This window comes from Chiloscyllium punctatum, chromosome 9 (assembly GCF_047496795.1).
Source record: "Chiloscyllium punctatum isolate Juve2018m chromosome 9, sChiPun1.3, whole genome shotgun sequence".
Lineage (NCBI taxonomy): Eukaryota > Metazoa > Chordata > Chondrichthyes > Orectolobiformes > Hemiscylliidae > Chiloscyllium > Chiloscyllium punctatum.
In genome coordinates this window covers 75,126,317-75,139,379 of record NC_092747.1, presented here as the reverse complement: position 1 = coordinate 75,139,379, position 13,063 = coordinate 75,126,317, and the positions used below count along the sequence as shown (strand labels likewise).

Sequence of the window (13,063 nt, the reverse complement as noted above, 5' to 3'; positions counted from 1 at the left end):
TGCTTTTCCCCTTCAGTCATCCAGACAGCCCTCCACTGCACCTTCTGTATTCCCCATTCCACTGCTCTAAACAATACCCCCAAAACATAGAAAAGACAGGGTCCCATTGTCCTCACTTTCCACCCCATTAGCCTCTGCATCCAACAGATCATTCTCAAACACTTTCGCCAATTCCAACTGGACACCACCACCAAGAACATCTTCCCCTCCCCAATGGTCTGTCTTCTGAAAGGACTATTCTCTTCATCACTCCTTTGTTTGTGCCACTCTCTCCACCAACCTGCCTCCTCTCCCCCTCTCTCCCCCCCCCCCCCCCCCGTATATTTCCTGGCAATTGTAAAAGATACAAAACCTGGTGGCACACCACCTCCCTCACCTCATCCAGGGCTCCAAACTGTCCTTCCAGGTGAAACAGAGGTTCACCTGCTTTTCCTACAACCTAGTTTGCTGCATCCGGTGCTCCAGATGTGGTCTTCTCTACATCAGTGAGACCAAACAAACTAAGGGAATGTTTGGCCGAGCATCTCAGCCGGGCCCATAAGGGCCAGCTTGATTTCCCGGTCACCATCCATTTCAATTCCCCTTCCTACTTCCTCTCCAACATGTCCATCCTCAGTCTCCTCAATCACACCACAAATCAGACCACAGATTAGAGGAACAAAACCTACAGCAGCCTACAGCCCAGAGGACTCAACATTGAGTTCTCCAATTTCAAATGACCTTTGACTCATTCCCTGAACCCATCTCCAGCCCTGCCTCATCCCTTCCATTCTTCCTACTGACCTTTCCTTCCAGCTACCAACTCGGTTTACTCCTCCCAACGACCAAGTCGTAACCACCACCTGTATTCACCTATCACTACCTCACCATTCTGGCCGTCTCCCAACTCATAACCCCTCCCTCTCTATCTACAGCTCCCTCTACCCCCACCTCCATTCCTAAAGAAGGGTTATGCCCAAAGTGTTGAGTTCTCCACCTTCAGATGCAGCCTGGCTTGCTGTGTCCTTCCAGCCTCCTGCCCGTCTACACTGTAACCAAACATGGCAGGATGCAATATGAGCACACCTCAGTGAATGTTGGGGTTTGGGACTGTATTTAGTTGTGATAGCCAATTAAGTGTCTGCCACTAAGTGTAGCTGTGATATTGATAAGGGCTGCCTGCTTGTCGAGAGCTGCTAGTTCAATCAGATGGCCAGCAGCTAAGCAGCAAATTATAGTGAGTGCTGGAGTGTCAGGGTATGGGCACCATTCAGGAGGAGGTCATTGAGGGAAGCAGCCATAGGAGCAGCAAGCCCTTCCTGAAATTAAGATTTCATTCCACTGGAGCCCACTGGGATGTTGTCAGAGTTTCACTGGATATTCCTTTGTGCATGACAGTAAGCTCCTACTATTGACAGATAGCCAGCAAATGTGGGAAGATACTGAAGTGGCACAATTGCACTCTGAGTGAATGTCAGGTTTGCCATATTCCTGCACTGATAAAGTAGCATGACCGCAGAAGCATGCTGGTTCAGTGGTGAGCACTGCTGCCTCAAAGCACCAGGGACCCAGGTTTGATTCTAGCCTTAGGAGACTGTGTGGAATTTGCACATTTTTCCAATGTCTGCGTGGGTGTCCTCCAGGTGCACCAGTTTCCTTCCACAGTCCAAAGAGGTGGAGGTTAGGTGAATTGGGCAAGCTAAATTGCCCATAAATGTTTAGGGATGTATAGTTAAGGTACGTTAGTCAGAAATGTAGAGTATTGGTGGAGGGAAATGGGTCTGGGTGGGATACTCTTCAGAGGGTCGGTGTGGACCTGTTGGGCCAAATGACCTGTTTCCACACTATAGGGATTCTAATGATAAACATACCTTCACTTAGGAGCATGTCAGCAATCTGATGGATTCCAATGTGGGTTAACCAGTTGCTCAAAGCTGTAGACGTCCAATTTTCACAGGGTTCCATGCCTTTTATTGATATAGGAAAACCAGCCTAAAACAACAGAAATGCAATACTGACATTAATCCAATAGAGTTATACAGAACAGAAAGAGACCCTTTAGGTGTCCAAGGTGTCCGTACTCTTATCAGTTAATTTATAGTTAATCAGTTTAATATTTTCCACATTCATACAAATTATCCTATATTATTTCATATTTATGATTTTTTAAATTACTTCAATCTTTACTGCTTCAGGCATTCAGGATATTCTGAGAGATTCAGGAAACAGCTAATGTAAACTTGCCCCACAAAATATCATTATCAATGACAAATTACTGAGATCTGTGGCCACAAAGGTATTAGTCAAAGCATCAAACATGGATCTTCTGACCTCTGTCTGAGTGTCCACTGCAGCACTGAAACATTGACATGTGCCTGTACTGCAGTGGAAATTGGGATAATGACAACCAAATGCTGCATCACATTTTCGGTCCTCAAGTGCTGACATGGTTTTGGACTTCACTTCCATGCTAGAAAAGAAGGAATGGGAGGAAATATCAAGGTTCCGAGCACAAATTTTCACTGCTCCTTGGGTATGGGAGTGATTCTAGAGGACAAGAGCCTTACAGTTGTTGAGCCCATGTTCAAATAAAGAAGAAGTGTAAGCCTAACAAAACTAATGGCTTAAAGTCTTATGCCAGTCATGCTGAAATTTATGGGGAAAAGATTTGCTGGAATATTCATACAAGCATATGAATTAGGAGGAGTATATAGTTTGGCCTCTCTAAATAGCTCCATCATTGTTACCTCAAATTGCTATTTCTGTCTACCCATAATAAAGTTTGACTCCCTTATTAGCCAAGTACCTACTTATCACTACATTTGGAGATGCCGGTGTTAGACTGGGGTGTATAAAGTTAAAAATCACAACACCAGGTTTAATTGGAAGCACACTAGTTTTCGGAGCACCCCTCCTTCATCACGTGATTGTGGATCACAATTAAACCTGCTGGACTATAACCTGGTGTTATGCGATTTTTAACTTTATCTCTACCTTAGAATTCAGTCCCACTATTCTCTCTGGGGAAGAGAATGCCAAAGATTCCTGACTCTTTTCTTGATTTGGATAAGGCGTTGGGCAGTCTGCCCACTGTTGGACTTATTGAGGCTTTCTAACTGGCCACATAAAGGCCTCAGCCCCCTCTGCCAAGCATTGTTGTTGGACTAGGGTGCACAAGGTTAGAAGTCACAATTATAGTCCAATAGGTTTATTTGAAATCACAAGCTTTCAGAGCACTGCTCATTTATCACTCCACCTGATGAAGGAGCAGCGCTCTGAAAGCTTGTGATTTCATATAAAGCTGTTGGACTATAACCTGGTATCATGTGACTTCTGACCATAGTTAAGATTGAAAGATTTTTGGAAATTGAGCTTTAAACATGAACCCATCAATTCAGATCTCTGTTCATTCCATGATATTGAGCATATGTGAACTCAGAATATGGTTTTTGCTTTTTGTTTATCCCATATGTTACCTCAAACTTAATGATATTGAATTCCATTTGAAATTTCAACCCATTCTCACCAAATAAATCCATTTCATTTACTTTGCTGTAGGTAAAATGTTTTGTGTGAAGGCTGGACCTTTTCAAATAATTTTATCCAGTGCTATTTTTTAAAGCCCTATTATACTTTACTTAAGTTCTTTATAGGAACTTTCATTTTTCTGCTGCCACTATTGTTTTTAGTGATAAACTTTTCTTACAAGTGATGCTTATCATGAATATAGTTACAAATCAGGAAATTGTGCTGCTCAGAATGGAGGACCTAGGGAATGACTATTTCTTCTAACATGGATTTGGTCAGCCTACCAGATTTCATCATGAAGGAGACACTATCATGTAAAGACCAAAGGTCTGGATTTCATGCTAGCAACTTGGGCCAAAAACCCTTCCACACTCCATAAAATCAGGCATCATAATTCCAGCCTTTGATATTAAGGAAAGCAAATGGGGACCTGAAGTCAGAAGCTCACTTGCCTCTACAAAATGAGCTATTAACATTCAATTAAAATAATTTTAGTTTAGATGCAATTGATTGATAATTTATGTGGCACACATAGCCCAACAGGAAGGGAGTGATTTAAGGGCAGCACAAAGTTGGTGGATAAGGCTTTGAAATAAACAATTCAGAGTGTGAATGTAGCACCTAAGTTTGCTGACAAAGATGAGGCTGTTGACCCAAGAATCTTTAGACATCTTTGTGAGGTCCATCAGAAGGCTATAGAAAGGCACAAGAAATCAACTTTGAAAGGAAAGGCTCCAACTGGCCCAATTAGAATTGCTACTGTGAAGAGGAAAACATGAGGAGGACAGCTGGACAGAGACAGCTGTGACCTGTTTGCCAGGCATGTGGAAGATCTGGAGTTGCTCAAAGAACAGAAGGGCATAGAGACCAATATTACCAAGTTTGTACCGTAGCAAAAGTCATACGCTATCCAAGCAGATTACAGGCAAAGGATGAATTAACTGCACCTATTTAGAATGTCTTCAATGTCAGCCTGTCTTCCAGTGCTGACACTTTGTGCAGTGCTTGCTGGGGGGATTATGTCAAATGGTGGACATGCAATGCCTGTAGCTCTGAAGGTGACTGAATTACCTTTGTACTTTAGATACTTTCCAGGACTCACCAGCCACAGATGTTTGCAATATTTTGCAGACTACAGAACATCAGTGCATCAACATGGTGCTGGACCTCTAAGAGGAGTGAACAAATTCATCACTGAGGCAATGGATGAGGTTATTCAAGCTAAGAAACCCAGTGCAGAGGCAATGACCAAGTGATATTATTGCAAGACTATTGATGGGGACACAGGTTCAAATCTCATCCTGACAGATGATGGAATTTGAATTCAATAATAAAAAAATGGAATTAAGCATATACTGATGACCATGTAATCATTGTTGATTGTCAGAAAAACCCATCTGGTTCACTAAAATTGCAGATGCTGGAATCCAAACTAGACAAACAGGAGGCTGGAAGAACACAGCAAGCCAGGTAGCATCAAGTCAATGTTTTGGGTATTACTCATCTTCAGGACCAGATAGGAGATGGGGGACCTACAGCACTGAGTTGGTGTCTGAAGGAGGCAGAAAACTTCTTCAAAGTGGGAATCCTTTGAAAAGACTTTGCAGTGGTATAGACTTAGCTATGGACAAAAAAAAACTGCAGATGCTGGAATCCAAACTAGACAAACAGGAGGCTGGAAGAACACAGCAAGTCAGGTAGCATCAGGAGATGGAGAAGCTGATGTTTCAGGTCAAGACCCTTCATCAGGACTGGGTCTCGAAAGGTCCAGTCCTGATGAAGGGTCTTAACCCGAAATGTTGACTTCTGCACCTCTGGATGCTGTCTGACTTTGTGTGTTCTTCCAACTTCCTGTTTGTCATCCTCACCTGCTCTGGCCTACATGTGACTCCACACCCACAGCAATGTAGGTGACTCTCAATTGCTCTCCGAAAATGACCAAACAAGCCATTCAGTTGTACCAATTGCTAAAAAAATGGTGCATGTATGGAATGAACTGCCAGAGGACGTGCTGGAGAATGGTACAATTACAACATTTAAAAGGCATCTGGATGGGTAGAAAAGAAGGAAGAGTTTAGAAAGTTATGGACCAAATGCTGGCACATGGGACTAGATTAATTAAGGATACCTGGTTGGCATGCGGAGATGGACCAAAAGGTCTGTTTCCATACTATACATCTCGATGACTCCAAATGAAGCTGGACAGATGATCTGGTATCAATCTAGGCACCGGGAAAGACAACAACAGAAACAACCCTGTCAACTCTCCGAAGTCCTCCTGACTAACATCTGGGAGTCAGTGCCAAAATTGGGAGACCTTTCTCACAGATTAAGCAACACCCTGACCAAAAAAAAATTTAAAAAAAAAACACACTCATGGAATCATACCTTACAAACAATGTCCCAGATACCACCGTCACCATACCGGAACTGGACAGACCCACCAGAGGTGGCAGCACAGTGGTTTACAGTCAGGTGCGAGTTGCCCTGGGAGTCCTCAACATTGATTCTGGACCTCATGAAGTCTCACGGCTTCACGTTAACATGGGTAAGGAAACCTCCTGTCGATTACCATGACACGTCCTCCCTCAGCTGATGAATCGGTACTCCACCATGTAGAAAAAGCACTTAAATGAAGCACTGAGGTGGCACAAAGTGTATACTGGTTGGGGGATTCCAATGTCCACAACCAAGAGTGGCTCAGCATCATTACTACTGATCAATCTGGTCAGTTCCTAAAGGATATAGCTGCTAGACTGGGTCTGTAGCAGGGAGTGAGGGAATTAAAGAGAGGGGAAAAAAAATATACTTTACTTCAGCCTTACCAATATGTCAGCTTCAGATGACAGTACTGTCCATGAGCATATTGCTAAGAGTAACCACCACATAGTTCTTGTGGAGACATAGTTCTCTTCACACTGAGAATAACTTTCATCATGTTATACTAAGAGGGACAGACTTCAACAGATCTAGCAGCTCAAGACTGGGCATCTATAAGGCAACGTGGGCCATCAATAGCAGGAAAATTTTACTCTAGCCCAATCTGTAATGCTATGGCCCGGCATATCCCCCACTCAACCATTTTGTCTCTCTTCCACCTCAGGATTGCCTGTTAGAACTCTATGATAAGGCAATAGAATACATGTCAGAACATAAGTCAAAAAGAGTGGCCCTGGAAAGCCACAGCAGGTCAGGCAGCATTCAAGGAGCAAGGGAGCCGATGGATCAGATAGATAGAAGCACTTCATCAAGAAGGTGGGCTAACCCTAACGCCCACATTCCTGTGGAAGAGCTTACACCCAAAACGTCAACTCCCCTCCTCCTAGGATGCTGCCTGACCTGCTGTGTTTTTTCAACACCATACTTTTTGACTCCGATCTCCAGCATCTGCAGTCCTCACTTACTCCATGTCAGAATATGAACTGAGAAACCTCTGAGCTTTTGGGTCTTGCTGTCTGTGAGAATCACCAACCTCTCAATGAAAAGGCCACTTGTTAGAGAGAGACAGACACAGACAGAGAGAGAGAGACACCAGTGTTTATAGCTTGAATAGATCCCATTACTGTTCTTGGTATGCTTTGGAATATCCTTTGGAATCTCTGTCAAATCTCCATGGACCTCCTCATTATCTGCCTACGGTTCAGCATCAAGTTCTACCACAGCCATTGTCACCCGATCTAGAGATTGGGAACCACAAACTGGTATTGGCACAATCAGCAAATGCATACAAACTCACATGAGTTTTAGTATCTGAAAGTGTGCTCTACTCCTGGCAAAAGTTCTTGCTTCAGGCAACTGGTCATGGCTTAATTACCGTTAACAGTTTGGATTTAATTTATTGTAATTACATGTAGCTAGGTACAGTGAAAAACTTTGTTTTGCAATCAGTACAGGCAGATCATAGCAAAGAAATCAAAGGGTGCTTAGACAGAGTGAATTTAGGTTTAACAGTGTGGAACAGTTATAAGAAGTGTTAGACAAAGATCTGCTGCAGGGAACTTGCAAAGTCTGAATCCTGTGGAGCCATGTTGTTTTATTTCAGTATATATTTTAACAAGAGGATGTGAAACATTTGTGGAATCATAAGCAATGTAATAGGATACTAAGACCATAGGACATAGGACAAGGAGTGTGCCATTCTGCCCAGCCCATCAAGTATGCTCTGCCAGTCAATGAAATGACTAATCTAGTAATCTTCAATTCCACTTTCCTTGGTTATGGATTAAATATTCGTATGCCTGGCTGCCTTAGCTTCGAATATACTTAACTGAGCATCCATAGCCCTCTGCAGTAAAGTGTTCCATGGACTCACTACCTTTTGAGAGAGAAATTCTTTTTCTCTGTTTTAAATGAACAACCGCTTACTCTGAGATTATGTCCTCTGGTCCTAAACTCTCCCACAAGGAGATACAGCATCTACCTGATCAAGCCTTTTAGTAATCTGATATATTCCAACAAGGTTACCTCTCATTTAGAATCATAGATATGTGCAGCATGGAAACAAACTCTTCGGTCCAACCAGTCTATGCCGGCCAGATAACCCAACCCAGTCTAGTTCCACCTTCCAGCAACTCCCATGAATACAGGCTATCAACCGGTCTTTCATGCCTGGGATTAATCTATTGAACCTTTTTCAGACTGCTTCCAATGCCAATATACCTTACCTTAGATAAAAAAAAGGACCAAAACAGTTTTTTCAGTACTCTAGGAGTGGCCTGATTCCTTAAAGAGTTTCAGCAAGAAATCCATTATCTAGACGCTATTTTCAAATTTGCCTTCCCAATCACCTTTTGAACTTGTATACTAGCTTTTTGCAAACTATGTACACGGACTCCCAAATCTGTGCTTTAGCTTTCAGCAGTCATTCTCTATTTAAATAATAGCTTCTTTATTCTTCTTACCAAAGTGCATAACTTCACATTTCACACAGATTTTTGCTCTTTTATTTAACCTATCTGTATCCATCTGCAGATTCTGTATCATTCTCTCACCTATTTTTATGTAATTTACCTCATCCAGTTTATTAATAATATATAAATAATTGTGGCCCCAACACGGAGCCCTTTGTAACACACTAATTATTACAGGTTGCCAGCCTGATAATGTCTTCCCTTTCATATCCTGAACTCTCTATTAACTTTCTCCCAATGATAACATACTACCCAAAGCAACATGCAATATGGAGAAAGGGTTAAAATGGTTCATCTATCTCAGAGGTCAATGCCAGTCCCTCAGAGATGGTGGCTGCCAGGATCAGAGAAAGGATAAAGATTATGCACACTCCACTCATCATATTAGGTTGAGTAAGAGATTGTTGCATTTTGGATACACATCGTGGCAATGTAAACTTTGGCACAGGATGAGATCCATGATGCATACATTCCTCACTTTGCTAGCGCAAATCTCCTTCAAGTACTCTGATCACTGCCTAGTCATGAACTCATACCCCATTACCAATGCATATCATCACACTTTCTTCCATAGCTGTGAGCCCACATTAGGAACAAGACTTAGAGTCATAGAGATCCATAGCACAGAAACAGACACTTTGGTTGGAATGTATGAGCTGGACCAAATATTGTAACCTAATCTAGTCCCATTTACCAGCACTTGGCCCATATCCCTCTAAACCCTTCATATACAAATACCCAGCCTTTTAAATGCTGCAATTGTACCAGCCTCCACTACTTCTTCTATGAGCTCATTTCATACACTGACAACCCACTGCGTGAAAAGTTGCGCCTTAGGTCTGTTTTAGATCTTTCTCCTCTCACCTTCTAGTTGTGGACTTCCCCACCCTATGGAAAAGACTTTCTTTATTTATCCTATCCATACTCGTCATGATTTTATAAACCTCTATAAAAGGTCACCCCTCAGTGTCAGACGCTCCTGGGAAAACAACCCCAGCCTATTCAATAATAAAAAGTAGTGGACCAAGCACCAATCCATGTGACACTCCACTGGTCACAGGACTCCAGTCTGAAAACCAACCTTCCATCACTACCCTCTGTCTTCTACTTTCGTGCCAATTCTGTATCTAAATGGCTTGTTCTCTCTGTATTCCAAGAGTTCTAACCTTGCTAACCAGTCTCCCATGTGGAACCTTGTTGAATGCCTTGCTGATGTCCACTTGAGAACAAAGGAGGTTATTCAACTTCTTACAGGGCTGGAACATTGCCTGAATGGCCATACAGCTGCTGACCTCCTTTGCCACCTCCATCTAGACATGTTGGGTCTAGCATGCAAATCTTCTTTTCCTATTCTGTTGAATAGAGTCATAAAGATGTACAACCTGTCCACGCTGACCAGATATTCCAACCTAATCTAGTCTCACCTGGCAGCACCCGGCCCATATCCCTCCAAACCCTTCCTATTCATATATCCATTCAAATGCCTCTTAAATGTTGCAATTGTACCAGCTTCCACCACATCCTCTGGCAGCTCATTCTGTACACTTACCACCTTCTACGTGAAAAAGTTGCCCCGTAGGTCTCTTTTATATATATCTTTCCCCTCTCACCCTAAACCTATGCCCGCTAGTTCTGGAAAAGACTAGACAGGGAAAAGACTTTGTCTATTTATCCTATTCATGCCCCTCAACTTTATAAACCTCTATAAGGTCACCCCTCAGCCTCCAACGCTCCAGGGAAAACAGCCCCAGCCTGTTCAGCCTCTCCCTATAGCGCCTCCAACCCTGGCAACATCCTTGTCAATCTTTTCTGAACCCTTTCAAGTTTCACAACATCTTTCCGATAGGAAGGAGGCCAGAATTGCACACAATATTCCAACAGTGGCCTAACCAATGTCCTGTACAGCTGCAATATGACCTCCCGACTCCTGTACTCAATACTCTGACCAATAAAGGAAAGCATACCAAACGCCTTCTTCACTATCCTATCTACCTGCGACTCCACTTTCAAGGAGCTATGAACCTGCACTCCAAGGTCTCTTTGTTCAGCAACACTCCCTAGGACCTTACCATTAAGTATATAAGTCCTGCTAAGATTTGCTTTCCCAAAATGCAGCACCTCACATTTATCTAAATTAAACTCCATCTGCCACTTCACAGCCCATTGGCCCATCTGGTCCAGAATATTGGACTATAACCTGGTCTTGTGTGATTGTTGCTGAAAAATGTGTTGCTGGAAAAGCGCAGCAGGTCAGGCAGCAACCAAGGAGCAGGAGAATCGACGTTTCAGGCATAAGCCCTTCAGTGGTGTTATTTTTGACCTTCATTGCTCATGGCAATAACTAGAAGGGAGTTGGTCTGTTTGATCCAGAGTGGTGGTGCCCTGCATAAGCAGCTGATATTTCCACCTTTGTTACTAGGAAGGCACAGGTGACTCAAGAATCACCGGGATGATCGTGTATATTCTGCCTAATATTCTCCTTTTCATTCTGTGCAATTAATGCCACAATAGTGATGGTTTGCCAGTTAGTTTCTGGTTCTGAATGTGCCCCCAGCCAGGGCTGGCAGCCCTTTAAAATGAATGCTGAAACCTACTGCAGGTCCATGACCTAGCCTCACTACTGCAGGATACCCCATCTGAGACCTGTGATTTGTCACATGCACAATTGGTCAGACACAGTTGACTGGCACTTCATTTGCTCTGGAAACATTGACACAGGTGGGATTAGGTGGTACCAGCTACTTTCAATTCCATCACTTTTACCCCCTAAGGGACCTTTCAGTTGAGACCTATACTTTTTGACAGGCTGTTTTGACTTCTGGAGATTTTCTTCCTATTGAAGAATGTTTATGCATTAGCAAACTTCTTCAGGGACACTAGATGAAAAAACATAAATGAATACTAATTGATATTTTCTTCTTCCCCAATTGAATCCATTGATTTCAAACAATAAAATGAAGTATAAATCTATTGGATCCAACTTTCACATTAAACAAATCATACATAAGTATTACTAGCAGTCAATTAAATGCTTATAATTTATCAGCTGGCCATAGTTACCATTGGAGTCTAAATTAAATCTAAATTTAAAACTCCATATGGCATAGACAAATTTGTGAAAGGGATTGTTAACATATCAGTAACGTTCAAGCTTACATGCACTAGTGTTGTGGTTGACAGCCATATTGGAATAATAAATCAGAATGCAACATAGAACTCTGACAACGGCTGAGACAGAATGGAAGTAGTCATTATTAAGCAGTAAAAGCGTTAAGTATCAAAAATATGAAAACATCAAAATATAATCAAATGCTTTCAGAATGGTATAATTTAGATAATTAAATACATTATACTTGATAAACTTATGAAAAATTAAGATAATCAGAATTCAAGCTGCATAAAAGATCTAAAAACATGTCCTATTAAAATGATTCTTAAAAATGATCAAAACATGCATACACAGCATTAAGGAGTTATAAATTCACATATTATTTACCATTATTTGTTCATCTCTGTGGGTAAGCAGCTTCCAAAAGTGAACACAGCTTACATTGTAATGAAGTGTTAAGCAGCAGCAATCTGTAATTCCACTTAACAGCTGGATTCAAGAATATTTAGTAAATGATATTCTGATTGAAATAATTTTAAAATTCCAACCTTATTAAATGTTGGACTTATCATCTTGTATGTCTGACCTGGGACTGATAAAACCCTCATTACACTCATAAACAAACACACTAGTCACCTTATAGAATCAGAAGGCACCATACACAAGCTCAGTTTCTTCAAATCATACAGAAGCAAAAAAAAAATCAATAATCATTAAATATCGAAGTATTCTTTGATTCATCTCAGAACAATCCCCATTTAAATGCTCTTACCTTGTATATGGCTTTTAACGATAAACATTACTTGCTTCAGCATTTGAAACAATGAACTCGTAGCTCGTGAGTTGATCATGAGTCAACTCAGGGCAGCTGTTTCAGGAGTATGTCTGGACTTGTGTCTGCCATTGATTGAACCTGTCTTCAATTGGCAGCATTACTGCATGCTTGCACTGATCCAGTCTCTAACTAGTGATTAGATTGCTAAACCCATCTTCATATCTTTCAAATGATTCATGGGTTGAAAGATGCACAAGGGTGGGGATTAAAGCATATTTTGAAAAATGTGTTCTAAAAAAGTATAATTCAAGCTTCTCCAAAACAATCAAGTTTCCTGTTCAGTGATCTGATATAAACTTGTTTCTTTCATTCATGCAGGTAAGTACCATAAAAAGCAAAATATGTTTTTTTTCAAAATCAGATAGCTACCTTGTAATTATGTCAGAATGTGCATGAAATTACATATCCCTTTATTGGCTCTCCAAAGTTCTCTTCAGTAACCTATGTCTGAACATGTTGGGTGCTTCTTACAGCCTGGGTGGGTGCACATTCTTTCATTTGTGTTCCTAGTGAAGGCATCATCTAATAATTTATTTAAATTGGCTGCCAGAGCCTTTCACTTATATAATTATCTATTTGTAGATACTATTAAATTCAGTTCAAATGATGTATGGAAATATGCACAAAATACTAGAACAGTAAATGAGAAAATACTTTGAAGGTTTTCCTTTTGTGCATATATGAAAGTCTTTTCAGCTAGTG

The 13,063-nt window shown here is 41.5% G+C and overlaps 1 protein-coding gene across 7 annotated transcripts in view; it reads right to left on the bottom strand.

Moving 5' to 3' along the window:
- The window catches only part of amotl1 (angiomotin like 1), a 237,087-nt gene extending 224,674 nt beyond the window's left edge, over positions 1-12,413 (bottom strand). For 6 of the 7 annotated variants that reach the window (XR_011961546.1, XM_072577834.1, XM_072577832.1 and 3 more), the window contains exon 1: positions 1,851-1,971. Coding sequence is in view for 6 of the 7 variants with exons in the window: in XM_072577834.1 (XP_072433935.1) it covers positions 1,851-1,944 (94 nt within the window). In the remaining variant the exon portion in view is untranslated. Of the gene's footprint in view, positions 1-1,850; positions 1,972-12,298 lie in introns of those variants that run through there. The other variant, XM_072577833.1, reaches the window with a different exon arrangement.
- Positions 12,414-13,063: the final 650 nt, after the last annotated feature.